The sequence below is a fragment of the Dunckerocampus dactyliophorus genome, chromosome 14 (genome assembly GCF_027744805.1).
Source record: "Dunckerocampus dactyliophorus isolate RoL2022-P2 chromosome 14, RoL_Ddac_1.1, whole genome shotgun sequence".
Taxonomy (NCBI): Eukaryota; Metazoa; Chordata; class Actinopteri; order Syngnathiformes; family Syngnathidae; genus Dunckerocampus; species Dunckerocampus dactyliophorus.
Genome location: NC_072832.1, coordinates 14,992,790 through 15,007,262, shown reverse-complemented (window position 1 = coordinate 15,007,262; position 14,473 = coordinate 14,992,790). Strand labels below are relative to the sequence as shown.

Below are 14,473 nucleotides of genomic sequence, written 5' to 3'. Positions count from 1 at the left end.
TTTTATGGAATTTATCTATGAAAGTGTATCTATGTGGCCACTTGTTGCTTTTATTTTTCTATGTCAATGCTGACATGTTTTTTTTCTATTGTTGGTTTTGTTTATTTTTCTTGTGATATCTATTCATTTATTTACTTTATACTAGTGTATTGATATATTTATTTTGCTCCCAGCTCACAATTTTAAAGTGACATGTTATGATTGACAAGTACTAATAATTGTTCTAAATCATTTAAATTAAATTGAAAATATCAATAAGTTATACAAAGAACTTACAGATTGCAGGGAACTTCTAGCCAAAGCCAGCTTGTCTTCACCATGAACACAGTCTCGTTGGACTCTGTTTGCAATCTGCTGCAGCATATCAAGCCTGCAAAACAGGGCAGTAGTGTTGATTTCATCTGTGGTATTGTACAGGAAAACAAAAGGCAAGTACACCCGCAACACTGAGCTAGTAACCCACCTGGATCCATAGGTGATGTTGTTATTTAGAACAAAAGAGCTGTTCATTAAAAAAGGGTCCGGTCTAATGTAGCCAGTGTCACTAGATCCGTAGCTGGTGAAACTACTGTTGCTAGCAGATGAGACCCTGCTCAGGAAGGCCATTTCTTTGTCAACTGTACTTTACTGGATTCAAGCTTCTAACCATGACAGTAGAAGGGATTACAATTTGCTCTCATTTATAGTGTCAGGATCAGGTGAGGAGGGTGTGAGAGCAAACCCACCCTGAAATAATATTCTGTCCTCAGGGCAAAGCAAAATAGCATGTTGAGACAGTGCCCCTTTATAAAAGCAACCAAAGGCTTGTAATTGCTGATTCTGACAGCTTTTTAAATACACCCTCTTTTAATGCTGTTAACATGGAGTGTTTAAAACACAAACAAGCATGGGTGGATATGTCAGCTTGTCAACTTGGGTCCAAACTATTGTCAATGGATGTCCAAAAATATGTTTCCATAGAAATAACGTCCACTCAGCAAACAAACACTGGTGGAAAGAACAGACTGAAATCTAAAACCTGCTGGAGCCTGCAGTCAAAAGTGTGGGAAAACATTTTAACTGATGCACGCTTTCACAAAAACAACATGTGAAATTAGGAAATACGTTAATATTGTATATACCATAAATGAGGGTGGCCATATTTTGATGACCAAAAACCAGGACTTGGCAATGAGATACTCAAATGATACTCAAAGTTTACTCCAAGATGCCTTATAATTTCAATACATTAAAAGTATGCCTCTTCTGTATGGATAGAAAATACTGTAGTTATATTACAAAATACTCTCTACGACCAAAGACACAAATTCAAACATCACATTTTATTATGCCTACAATTAGTATCTATTAGATTAGTTTTTATGGTGCAAACATCCATCCCATCCATCCATTTTCCTTCGCTAATCCGGGTCTGGGTTGCGGGGGCAGCAGTCTCAGTAGGGAAGCCCAGACTTCCCAGTCCCCGGCCACCTCCTCCAGCTCCACCAGGAGGACACAGAGGCGTTCCCAAGCCAGCTGTGAGACATAATCCCTCCAGCGTGTCCTAGGTTTGCCCTGGGGCCTTCTCCTGGCTGGGCATGCCCGGAATACCTCACCAGGGAGGCGTCCAGGAGGCATCCTGACTAGACGCCCGAGCCAATTCAACTGGCTCCTCTCGATGTGAAAGAGCAGCGGCTCTACTCTGACCTCCTCCCAGATGACTGAGCTCCTCACCCTATCTCTTAGGGTGAGTCACCCTATGGAAGAAACTTATTTCAGCTGCTTGTATCCGCGATCTCGTTCTTTCGGTCACAACCCAAAGCTCATGACCATAGGTGAGGGTGGGAACATAGATCGACCGGTAAATTGAGAGCTTTGCCTTCCGGCTCAGCTCCCTCTTCACCACGACGGTCTGGTACAGCGACCGCATTACCGGAGATGCTGCGCCAATCCGCCCATCGACCTCACACTCCATCCTTCCCTCAGTCGTGAACAAGACCCCGAGAACTCCTCCACCTGGAGCAGGGCCTCATTCCCAACACGGAGGGAGCAATCCACCCTTTTCCGGCTGAGAACCATGGCCTCGGATTTGGAGGTGCTGAGCCTCATCCCAGAAGCTTCACACTCAGCTGCAAACCGTCCCAGTAAACGCTGAAGGTCACAGCCCGATGAAGCCCTCAGGACCACATTGTCTGCAAATAGCAGACAGGAGATCCTATGGCCACTGAACTGGACTCCCTCGACGCCTTGGCTGCGCCGAGAAATTCTGCTCATGAAAGTTATGAATAGAATCGGTGACAAAGGGCAGCCTTGGCGGAAGCCAACGTTCACCGGAAACAGGCTTGACTTACTGCTGGCAATGTGAACCAGGCTCCTGCTCCGGTTGTACGAGGACCGAATGGTACGTAGCAGCGTGCTACCAATCCTGTACTCCCGGAGCACCCCACACAGGAAGTAAGCAAATTGAGCAGCCAGCATTAATACCACAGATTAGCTCATATAGCAAGCTAACACACATGAGTTTAACACCAACAGCTGAGGCATGCATTCCAAAACAAAAACTACATCAGGAAGTTGCCTACAGCCACAGTTGTTAATGCCAATGTTTATTGACCTGGAGCTCATTAAAGACCCTGGCGGTTGTTTTGTTTTTTGCAGATCACACACCCAGTAACTATAAAAAAACTGTGAGGTTAACTGCATAGAGGATTTTTGAACGTTCAAAGCCATAACATGACATATACCTGACATCTAGTGAGTTGCATCAACATAATGTATGTTTGCACACAATGTTGTGGCCACTTATATAAATTACAAATTGACATGCAGTGTTTAGAACAGATAGAGAAAGTAAACCCAGGCATAAGATCGTACTGCTTGCCAGGATTTATTATACTGACTCATGCATCATACTTTTTGTTGATGTTATGCAAAATTGTTCATTTCGAAAAGCAAACATTTAATTCTTTACATAATGTGCCTTCCAGCAGTCATGCACTTTATAACATAATGAAATTGTATCAGACATTTAATTTGTGGGTGTTTTAGACTGATACTATAAAGATTATCGAATAATAATTTCTCCTGACAAGTGTATTCAAACAGTCACATACCTTTCCACCTCAGGCCTCAGGCTCTTCTCTCTTTCCAGCATGGCAACAATTAATTTTCCCCACTCCTTCTCCACGTCATTTGGGTGATGACCCGGCGGTAACTGAATACGACCGAACTCGATCCACACCTGTCAAACACGCACAATTGCAACAAGATTGATGTACCTTTAAAAAAGTGTGACTTGTTCTTTGAGATTTGTATACCTCAAGCATTTTATAGAGATCTTTGATTTTTGTTTTCTCGTTTTCTTTTAGTGGGATCTCATGTTCTTTGAACTGCAGGTATTGTGTGTAAAGTGCCTGTGAGACAAAGAAGCAATGAAGTATCAAAACAATAATTCAAATGCGGCATTTTTTAAAAGGGATAGTTCGGATTTTTTGACATGAAGTTCTATGACGTCCCCATCAGCAGTGTAGTAGTGACTTACCCCCCCCAATTGCTCCCATGAGCCCGATTCTGGTCCGACATCTTTGACAAAGAACATAGTTGCGTTTAGTTGCTGGGGCCATTTAAGTAAAGAGTTTGGCTTCTCTATATTTGTCTCCCGATGTATCCCTGAGTACTGTCACCGCTCCATTCTGGTGTATGTGATGAAGACGCTCGCATCAAATATAACAATATAACGCAGAGTGATTTGTGATTTCCGATTTTTTTGAGGAGGCATTTTTGTGATGCAAATGTACTAATCGTTTGAACACATTGTTTTGAGAAGCCAAACTCTTTACTTCGACGGCCCCAGCAACTAAGCCTAACTACGTTCCTCGTCACGGGACCAATTGGGGGGGGTAAGTGACTGTTGATATACTACACTGCTGATGGGGATGTCATACAACGTCATGTCAACAAATCCCAACTATCCCTTTAATATAAAAACTAATGACATTGTAGTATGATACCTTAAGTTCAGCAGGGTTGTTGGGGAATGATCTTTCGGACATTACAGCAACATTGTGTTTGATCCACTGACTGAGGTATTTGATCATGTTCTGGTACTCCACCCATTTAATATCAATGTCCTGTGTAGAGCAAATCACCATTATAAAAGAACCACACTCAGGACAAGGAGGGCACAATAGGAGATGATGCTATCAACTTACATTGGGGCTTATTCCTTCTCCACCATCAGGTACTTTAGGGAAGGCGTCATACAGCGTTGAGACATACGTGATGACTGACTTTTCATCAGGAGACTGAACATCTACGTCTGGTAAGAGAGGAGAAAACCCAAAACTCAGTGACAACGGGTGGAGTGCTTCAAGCTAGTAGGTCATATACAGTGGAACCTCTGTTTTCGACCAAATTTATTGCCAGAAATATATCTCCGGTTGCATACGCTGTCTCGGTTATCGTATGGCCAAACAGTGCGCCTAACAAATTAGTTGAGTGCCCAAACCAAACATCTGTGAAAAATGGCTAGTGTTACTTTAACAGTTGTGACACTATAGACAGATTCCGGTCAGGGAATCCTTTCATTATCTTTATTATGTGTGTGTTGGTGGTTTATTTGTTCATGGAACGCACACAGAATGATGAACGACTCTGTATCTAGCTCCTTTTTTCCTCTTTTCAAGCACTGTGTCGTGTGCTGATGAGGTGTTCAAGCACACTGCATATTTTTGAGTGTTAAAAGAATCTCTGCTTGTTTTTTTATTTAGGATGGCTGGAAATAAAATTGCAAATGCCAGAACTTTGATTAAAAAAAAAGATGAGAAACACCATTTCATTCAAGAAAGAAGTCGTAGCACAGTAATAACGTAGCATCTGTTACAATAGGATTGTAATGCAAAGGTTTGTTTACACAGGTTGCAGAGAGAATGGTTTACTAGTTTGTAAAATCTCAATGGCTTCAGTTTGACAGCTTGACACAGGCTACGCAAATGGATGTCAGCGTGTTTGATCACCCCCTTATCAAACCTATTGCCGTTCAACTTTTCTTGCGTTTGCATCTTTGTTGACACGCTGTGCCCTTTGCGACTGTCTGTACTTTACATTGGCAGCAGCTATCTAGAGTTATTTTCCTAGCTTCTGGTCTTCGGACTCCTACTGTGACTTTTTACCACATTCACATTTGGTTTGTAAAACAAACAAACAATGCAGTTAGTTTGGAGCTTGTTTTTGTCCCACGGGAAAGCCTCACGTGGATATCATGTTCATGGAGTATGTACTTTTTCAAGTGTCAGTGAAAAACCTGTCTCTCTTGTTGTCATTATAATAATGTCAAAACACTATTTGTGTGTCGTTGTTTAAAGAATATAAATGCATAGCGTGTTCAGCCTTATGATGGTGATACCATGGCAGGGGTCTCCTATCTCACTAGCTGATTTTAGCTCACCAAAGGGTCAAAGAATATTTGCTTCAACTCCTACTTTTTTATTATAACTGTTGAATGCAGACTTTATGCCTTCACATAATGACAAATGACCACAAAGACAATGGTTTGGGTGGAGATATGCTTGGTAAATGAAGTAGTGTACAATTTAAATGTCGCCAGTCATAAATAAAACAAAAGTAGTTGACAGTGATGAAAGTTGGAGACCCCTGCAACCTGGACACTGAATTTATTCTGTTTTAAGTTAAGCAGGACAGATTTCTATTTAATAAGGCTATTTATTTGTATTATTTTATTCTGTTAATTTAGTTATCTGGAACTAACAAATAAATTATTGAACAGTTTATTTCCCATGTATTTGAATTATTCAAGTTTATGTCAGACAGTTTAAAAATCATAGTACAAAAAAAGACAATCCGTCCAAATGTTTATTTTTTTAATACTTGCCTATTTGCCAGGTGCCCTTGGAATTGTCTAACGGCACCCCTGGCCAATAGCAGTCATCATAGATAAATTGAAAAATGTACAGTTAATCCATGGTATTGATATCGACCGATCACATTGATGATCGGTATGGGAATCGGTGGCAGCATGAAACCCTGATCAGAGAAAACCCGAGTTTTATGTTAATATTTTTGAGTGTCTAGAACGGATTAACTGGCTTTACATTAATTCTTGGGAAAAAATACTTCATACTTTTTTCGTTTTCGCCTGGCCTTTTCGAACAAAGTAATAACAAAAAACGAGTTCCCACTGTAGCTTATGTTGTGCTCATACAGAATGAAACCAAATATTGAAGTGTGTGCAGATTATACCCTCAGGATCCAGCAGTCTGGCCACCCCAAGCTGCTCTGCCACACCAAATGCGTTCTCTAAATTGGAGCGGTTGGTCTGCGTGGAGACCCGGCTCATGTCAACTAAGTCAGGTCTGGAAAAGACAGGAAAGAAATGGAAGCCAGCAAGAATGAAATTGCATTCGTAAGTGAGGAAAACTGATGAAATAATCAATTAGGAATGTGAATTTTAATTCCTTTGACCAGATATGGGGAAAATTAGCAATCGTTGAAAAAAAAAAGAATGTGAGAATCTCTTTCTGAATGTTCTCAACTCCTGTTTCCATGCCTGTGCTGTACTGAGCAGAATAATGAAGCCTGCCAGAGGTTATCATAACTGACGGCATGCTAGGTTTCCTTAGACAGCAAACTAGTTGAGACTGAATTAAAAGTGACAGAACCGTGCTTGCATTACAAAGCTCATTGGGCTGCCATTGTACGGACACAGTACCTGTATTTATGAATGATGGCATTGAAGAGCCTCCCATCCCTCCAAGAGGTGGTAAAGTTGTCGCATCTTACGCCGACATAGCCTTCTGTTAGCTGCTTGGACCAGAGCAGCAGCCTCTCCTTGGCCGTCATGTCCTCGGATTCTCCTGTCACATGAATCTCCGAGATCTGTCACAGAAGAAAAAAGACACACTGGATTTGAAAAGGCAAGCTCAACTTTTCATGATGTCATGTCCAAAAATCTTCTTCCTCGTAGACATGTGCCCACAACTTCACCGAGGACAGCTTTGTAAAAAAGCAGGCTTGCTACACATCTTAAAATAAAGCCTGGTCAGCAACACCTGTGGTAGCTGTAAGTTTGATCATTTTGTTTTTCATCAAAGAATAGGCCAACCCAGCATGTCGTTGCTGTCAAAATGTGACTGCAATATTAGCTTAATTGTTACGTTGTGGTAACAAAATAAGGGTGTCACAAAAATAGCTTATAATAATACAGCACATACATATACAGAACAGTGTTAAAAGGAGACTCAAAAAGCCTGAAGGATATTTTCAATTGTGGTCCTAAATGTTCAAAATGATCACATCACATGATCTTTTCAAGTACAACAAACAACAAGCTGTTGTAAAAGTGAATTAATTTAGAGTAGATTAATTAAACCAACACAGCAATTTAAAACTGTAAGTATGCCCTCGGAAGAAAATCAGATGATCCAGGTAGTAGACGTTGTCTGTGGAGATAATTCGCATTGGATGCGGATGAATGCGGTGCAATTATAAATTCACAAAAAAGCGTCATGCAAACGGTGCATGTGAAGTTTTCAGTACCAAAGGAGGAAACACTAGGAACCTGTTGAAACACCTGAAAGACAGACAACCCCGATTTGTTTAAAGAATTCAATGTGAGTACATTTCAGTTTAATAAACGTTCAGTTATGGGCTTGAGAGTCATCTTAATATGCCCCGTAGAGGCGCACTCTTCGAATACTCACTCGCTCCCATACGAACAGAGATGGTTCACTAATACGGTTCACTAATATGGTTCATAATAACATTATGCGATGCTCTATAACAGTGTCAAGTTATGATATTTGAACTACAACTTTATTTTTAGTTGTCTCAAACTCGCAGCCCACGGGCTATAATTTTATGCAGCCTGCTACTTGACATCAAACTCTAGTGTAAGTGCTGCCCGTACTCCCTGGGGAGATGGTGAGACTTAGATTGGATTACATTAGATTAGATTTATAGGTGCCCAGGGGGAAATTTCTCTTCAATGACTGTATATTATGGAGACAACAAAGCACATCACATACCACAACAGCAGCAACATACTATCAACATGACAGTAACGACAACAGCAGCAGTACAGTAACAGGCCAGACAGACAGATCAGCGGCGCCTGCTATTCAGGGCGCGTATGGCTGCAAGGAGAGGCACTTTAGCTTGCTTAAAAGGAAGACAGCTCTTTGATTGGGCAAGCAATAACCAGCAATGAAGTCGCATTGAGTATTGGGTGTGATGGTGTGCCCTACTGGGACAACCATACATTTACCATACATGCCATGAAGTCTCACTCCAAGGTTTTCCCACAAGGAGGCAGCCCTGAAAACGGCATGTTCCCAATAGTGCTTCTTAAAAGTACAGTACTTTTAAACAGTCTGAATTCCGGCATCAAGGCAAGACTTTGGACAACAATTCCAATACACCAGTGGTCCCCAACCTTTTTTGACCCACGGACCGGCTTGTGTTCCTACAAATCTCCCGCGGACTGGGGGGGCGGTCGTACATTATAGCGATCTAATTTATGTTATTTATTATGTATTGTGTAAAACTAAGACATGAATAACATCAAATTAAAAGCACAAAATGAATGCCGACCCACTATCCACCAGTTCAAGTTCCAGCCAAGTTTTTCCAGAGAGATTATTACATCACTGTTTGACGTGTGTGGTAAAGGCAGTGTGCTAGCATGAATTAACTTGAGACAAATGTGCACATTAGCACTCAATAAGTCATCAAAACTTACCTTTATGCATTCCCACATAGTATCAGCATTTGAGCCCAAATATGAAGTGAAAGAAAAATGGTAAAGATACAGTAGTAGTCTATCTGTGCGGCATGAGATAAAGTTAGCACACGCACAATGGACATGCGTCAAGTGAGACGGATGTAACAGAGAGAATCCGGCCACTTTTCAAAATAAAACATAAAAAAAAAATGAAATCATGAAAATTATTTTTTTTTCTTTCTGTGCGGCCCGGTACCAAATGACCCACGGCCCGCCCGGGGGTTGGGGACCACTGCAATACACTGTTGTGGTATGATTATTATTTATTTCAAATCGCCACAAACTGATAGAGTATAGGACCTTTAAATCATATCTGTCTTATGATGCCTATAAATAAAAAATACAGGGCAGATAAGTCTGCATTACTACGTCACTTAAAACCTCCAAACATAAACAATACGTGCAACAGCAGCAGCAGATAAGGTTATGTAATAAATTAACACATGCAGTACTGAAAGGCTCTTGATCATATTATGCACACTTTCAGTCTTTCTAATGAAGCCAACTAAGACACGTAGTGAAAGCACATCTTATGTTGTTGATCAATCCAACAAAACTGCCGTTTTTCCAACCTAGTGTTCAGCATACGTGCAAAGATCCATCATTACTTACAATAAAGACAATTTATATTATTTTACATCTTATATTGCAAATAAAACATTTTAACAGTACGTTAATAAAGTTATTGGTTATATTATTTTTGCTGTTGATATCAACTATCATGGATGTGCACATAATGACAGATATCAATGGATCCAAACAATGCACCTTGCTGAGGATTTCTTAAGGCTAGGCTCAAATACGTCATAGCTAACAATAGCAATTAAAAAAAAGATGATCTGTTTACCTCGTGTTGGCCGGGAATACATCTCACATGATCAATGTAACCAGAGAAAGTGCAGGTCCTCCATCTGGTCCTCCCATGTGGCTGAGAGTCCCAAATAATCCTGTTAAATGCTTCCTCCCTCACATGTCCTTCATTACCCCTCACAGCGCGTAACATGTGCTCCACTGCCCCAAAACTAACGGTCCTCCTGAGTCGGCGCCTTAGCAGCTTCTTGACAAGCACACCATCCTTAGCTGAGATACCTCCAGAGTCAATATGATGAAGATTGTCATCCTCATTGTATCTCCTAGAGGTAAAATCCGGACAGTCACTTGAGAACCCAGTTATGGTCATACCAAGAGGTCCTTTAGAGGGATTTGCTGGTACACTTGTGATGATGCTGCGTTCATTGCTTAGATGTGTCTCTACCCCTGATGGTTTATCCAGTGTAAAGTTCTCCTCCTTGTCACCCACAGGAGGGTTCCTGTCAGATTCAAAAGCATGGAAGTCAGTGGATTTGTGCTTCTTCCTCTGAAAGTAGCGGCGACCTTTGAGCTCTTTCGATCCAGGACTCAGTGGAGCGTTCTTGGGGTCCACATAGCATTCCTCGTTTGGAGCCCGCACACAGCCACAAGTATTTCCCATACTTCCAAAAGTCTTTTCCAGAGCTCAAGCAAACAATCCAGCTCGATCTCACCTATCCCACTGACAGGTAGCCATCGAGCCAGAGTTAGTGTTTCCTTTCACTAACTCTGAGAACTGGTCACCCTCTCTCTCCCACGTGTGACACCGGAATCCATTCTGACCTTTGAAACACTTCCCCGGCTACGCTAATCCAGGACAAACATCATAAATGCACAGACGCAGTCCACGTGTTTGCGGCTCTCAGCTGAACAAACTTGTGCACAGACCAGTTTGGAGGCTGTTCGGTCGACTCTTGCCTACACAGTAAGCAAATGCGGGTGCCTGTCGGGTTTCCCTATATTTGTGTGTGCAATGAGGTCATGTTAGGCTGGTGAGAAGTTTTGCCTCAGCAAGTTGGTCCGCTCTGACCCAGACAGTTGCAGCTAGTTGTCAGACATGAGCAGCGCTGGCAAATCCAAGAGAGCTTTCTCTTTGTCTTTTAATCAAGACGAATACAATGACAGAGTTGGAGATAGCTTTCATACGCAGTGGTTAAAAGAAACTCTTTTATCTGAACAGAACAACAGCTCAGATCAGGAAGTGATTTGCCCTATGAGTCCATTACATCATAATTACACAACTAGTATCCACCAAGAGACGGATACAAACAAGAATAACAACTACTATATATTCCTTTGGCGTAGAATATACATATAGAGTAAATACAATGCAGTCATGCATCTGGACTAAAAATAACGTGTTTAAGGTCAAAGTCACTTGACAGCCAGCACAGTTCAAACTACAATGTACATACACTAAGTGGCCACTTCATTAGGAACACCTGCACAATCAATAACTATAACTACAGTACAACTATGTCAACCTGTCCACCTTCAAGACTCATGCCAAAACCCACCTCTTCAAAATGGCTTTGACTATTTAATGTTTCAGTGTCCAGCTGCTTTTATTTTTACCGCAAAGATTGATATTTTCTATATTTTATTTCTTTATGGAATATGTATATAATTTATTTTTACTGCTTTATTGCAGTGCCATTGAATTTTTAGAGAAGCAATTTTAAATAAAATGTATTATTATTATTACTATTATTATTATTATTATTATTATTATTATTATTATTATTATTATTATTGATGGTATGTAATATAAGCAGTACGGTAGAAAATATGGTTGTTATAGTTTGTGTCGAACTTTTGCCCCTCTCATGTGGCTGATCAAAATACAGTATTAGAAATATATTAGAAAAAGATAATGCAGAGCAGCTCCACAACATTGCGCTTTAAATTTTTATCCATTTATCCATTTTGTTCCACTTATACAAATCCAGGTTGTGACAAGCTAAATAAAATATCTAAAATCAAGGTAAAAAAAAAAAATCTATATTTTTTCTTGAAAAAAATATGGATTTTTAAAGATTGTATTTTTTCTTAAAAAATACTTATTTGAGACCAATTTGCTTACCTTGAGTAATATATAAAAAAATCCAATATACTTAAAATGATCGTAATAATCTGTAATGTTGCCAAATTATTTTCCTTTCCTATTAATGAAGCACAGACTTAAATGCATATTACTTAATATACGCAAACTGACTAACATAGTCACTGACTAACTGACTAAGAAAAAAAAAGTAAAAGTACTTTGGACATTGATTTCAGATATTTAATCCTTTTTAGATTTCATTTTTTGCAGTGCGCAAAAATAAACACATATTGTTAAATGAATACCCCGCTGACAGAGCGTTAATGAAATAATTATAATATTAAGACTTTTTTTCTTTAGATTGTGTGAATGTGAATTTTGTGTGGATTTTAGAATGTATTTCTCAGACTAACTCATACTGCCATTGCTTGGGTTACATTACGATTATCTCAGATTCCAAGTTAGTAAAGTATTCAGTGAATGAATAAAGCAGTTTTGAGATTTGGGCTCCATAATCCACAGACTTTAGAAAAACGCAGGTCAGGGCAAAACAAACCAGATTGCAACAAGTGAAAAAGTGCATTGTCAGGTTTTCCTCCACTGCACAAATACACTCAAAGTGATAGTGTGAAGAACTCACAGTGTGAAGAGCACGCACTACAGTTGTGTGTAATCAAATCTTATCTGCAGTAATCGTACGTAAGATAGCAACACCCTTACAAAAGGTTCATCAGTGAAACGGCAAAAAAGTGCAGCAGACACTCACAAGATTGGCACTACATTCACAGATATTACTGTTAATAAAAAGGTCACCAGCAGCAATGAGAAAATCAATTTACTCCAAAAAGAATATACCGGGTTTCATTAGCCCAAGTCATTAAAACAGGAGCATGTAATACTGTCAATCTTCAGTGCTTTTATTATTTTGGTCTAAAATGGGCTCACTGCTTTCCCCTGACACGCCCTGTTATCCCTGGAAATCAAGAAGGAACAGGCCCGTTGCTGCAGGATGGACTGCTGGAGGGCTTGCGTGAGACTGAGTGTAGCAGGTGCTGGCACCATCACCAACGCTGCCTGTCAGCATGCTTAAGTAACAATGTGTCTGTGGTTCTTCAAAGACGCACACACGCATGCTTGCACTAAATGAACATCGTAATTCAATGACTTCACGAGTAGGGAATTGTATGAAAAGTATTACTGTATATACTTTACAGTGTTCCCTCGCTACATCGCGGTTTACCTTTCGCGGATTCGCTGTTTTGCAGATTTTTTTAGCAGCGTATGAACGCGCATTGTGTTCTGCGTCCTTGTGGTGTAATGGAGCAATCTATCGGTGCTCTGTTGTATGTGTTTGTTATTGTATTTACTACTGCTACCAGTAGAGGGTGTTGTATACTCATGTTGAAGGTGTGTGTAGCTGCAACTGTCTCAGTGTGTTTGCCTGTACAAGCATATTAGGAACCCAAAGTAGACAAGAGCCGGCCAAATACAGAGCCACAACAGTCCTTATTGGCTAAGGGAGAACCCGCCCATTGTGTTCTGCTACCTGATTGGCTGTAGGCCATTGTCAATCGATTTCCTTCGTGCAAACTAGCTAACTGCATGACGGACTTAAAACAAAGTACATATTTTAGCCCCACCCATTCCGGTTAAACCACACCCACTTCCAGTTTATGCCCCGCCCACTCCAAGTACAGATACGGATGCAGACCATTTAGATGGGTGAACAGATACAGATACAGAAGGTGGTGTACTCGTTCATCCCTAACCCACACTACCTTCACGATCAACCGGTAGCTTGTGATCGGTGTAATCATGGGTACCCCGATTTAGAATGTTATCTGATTATTTTCAAAATCCAGAATCCACTTTCCTTATCAGCACCAGAAGTAGATGGCTTCCATGTGGAAATGTTCCTTTAGTGGAAATTTGGTCAAATAAATTCAGTACATGCACAAACTTGCGAGATGCACAGCCTGCTGGCTCTTGCGGTTGCAATAATGAGCCATGTACACTGTTTTTCAAAAATATATAAATTAATCAATTTAACATTATTTTTTGCCTAAATTGAGCATTTTCAAGCATAAAAACGGCAAAATGAACTAAAATGCAAATATAAACCAAAAACACAATGATATGTAGTATTCTACACTGGTCACTAGGTGTCAGTAATGTTACTGTAATGTTTGGTGAGACACAAAAGCACCAGACTTGATCGCCGAAACAACAGACTGTTATCGCAGGTTTGTATTATCTCACAACAGGCACAAAAATCGTGAACTTGAGCTCATGTTGCAGCCGTAACCCTCACCAAGCTAAAACTCAAGTCTGAACACCTGACGTCACTTCCTGTCCTCCGCCCACTCAGCTCCCGTAGCACCGTAACACATTTGCAGCAACACACAAGCACGAGTCTTATTTATGTCTCAAATGGCAAATTTTCTGCTGTTATGTCTCCTATATTGGATAATAAGAGTAGAAAAAAGTGACTATGGAGTGTTATTCCATGTCTGGAGGGCTCTAATAATGTTAAAAAAAACTATTTTGAAGGTCATAAAGAGGTTTTCTGTACTCTAACTACAAGAATATTCCATTTATAAATAATGAATCCTACTTAGAGGAACATCTCTTATCTCGGTCGGGTCTGGAACCAGTTTACTGCAATAAACAAGGCATTAGTGTTTACTCAAAATTATGAAGTGCTGACTTTAATAGATATTTTCTTGTAACCCAGTTGCATTACTGTTACTGTTAAAATATGAACATTTACTTGCCGGGTATTTGTAATTGGTCTATATGCTGTA

At 40.2% G+C, this 14,473-nt stretch overlaps 1 protein-coding gene across 25 annotated transcripts in view; it reads right to left on the bottom strand.

Annotated features, from left to right (window-relative positions):
* The window catches only part of dst (dystonin), a 127,553-nt gene that overhangs the window by 75,388 nt on the left and 37,692 nt on the right, over nt 1-14,473 (bottom strand). For 24 of the 25 annotated variants that reach the window (XM_054799098.1, XM_054799085.1, XM_054799075.1 and 21 more), the window contains 7 exons: nt 6,707-6,873; nt 6,238-6,350; nt 4,191-4,297; nt 3,990-4,109; nt 3,297-3,392; nt 3,093-3,220; nt 277-370 (listed from right to left, as the gene is read on the bottom strand). In XM_054799098.1, the coding sequence (XP_054655073.1) occupies nt 277-370; nt 3,093-3,220; nt 3,297-3,392; nt 3,990-4,109; nt 4,191-4,297; nt 6,238-6,350; nt 6,707-6,873 (825 nt within the window). Of the gene's footprint in view, nt 1-276; nt 371-3,092; nt 3,221-3,296; nt 3,393-3,989; nt 4,110-4,190; nt 4,298-6,237; nt 6,351-6,706; nt 6,874-9,623; nt 10,573-14,473 lie in introns of those variants that run through there. The other variant, XM_054799095.1, reaches the window with a different exon arrangement.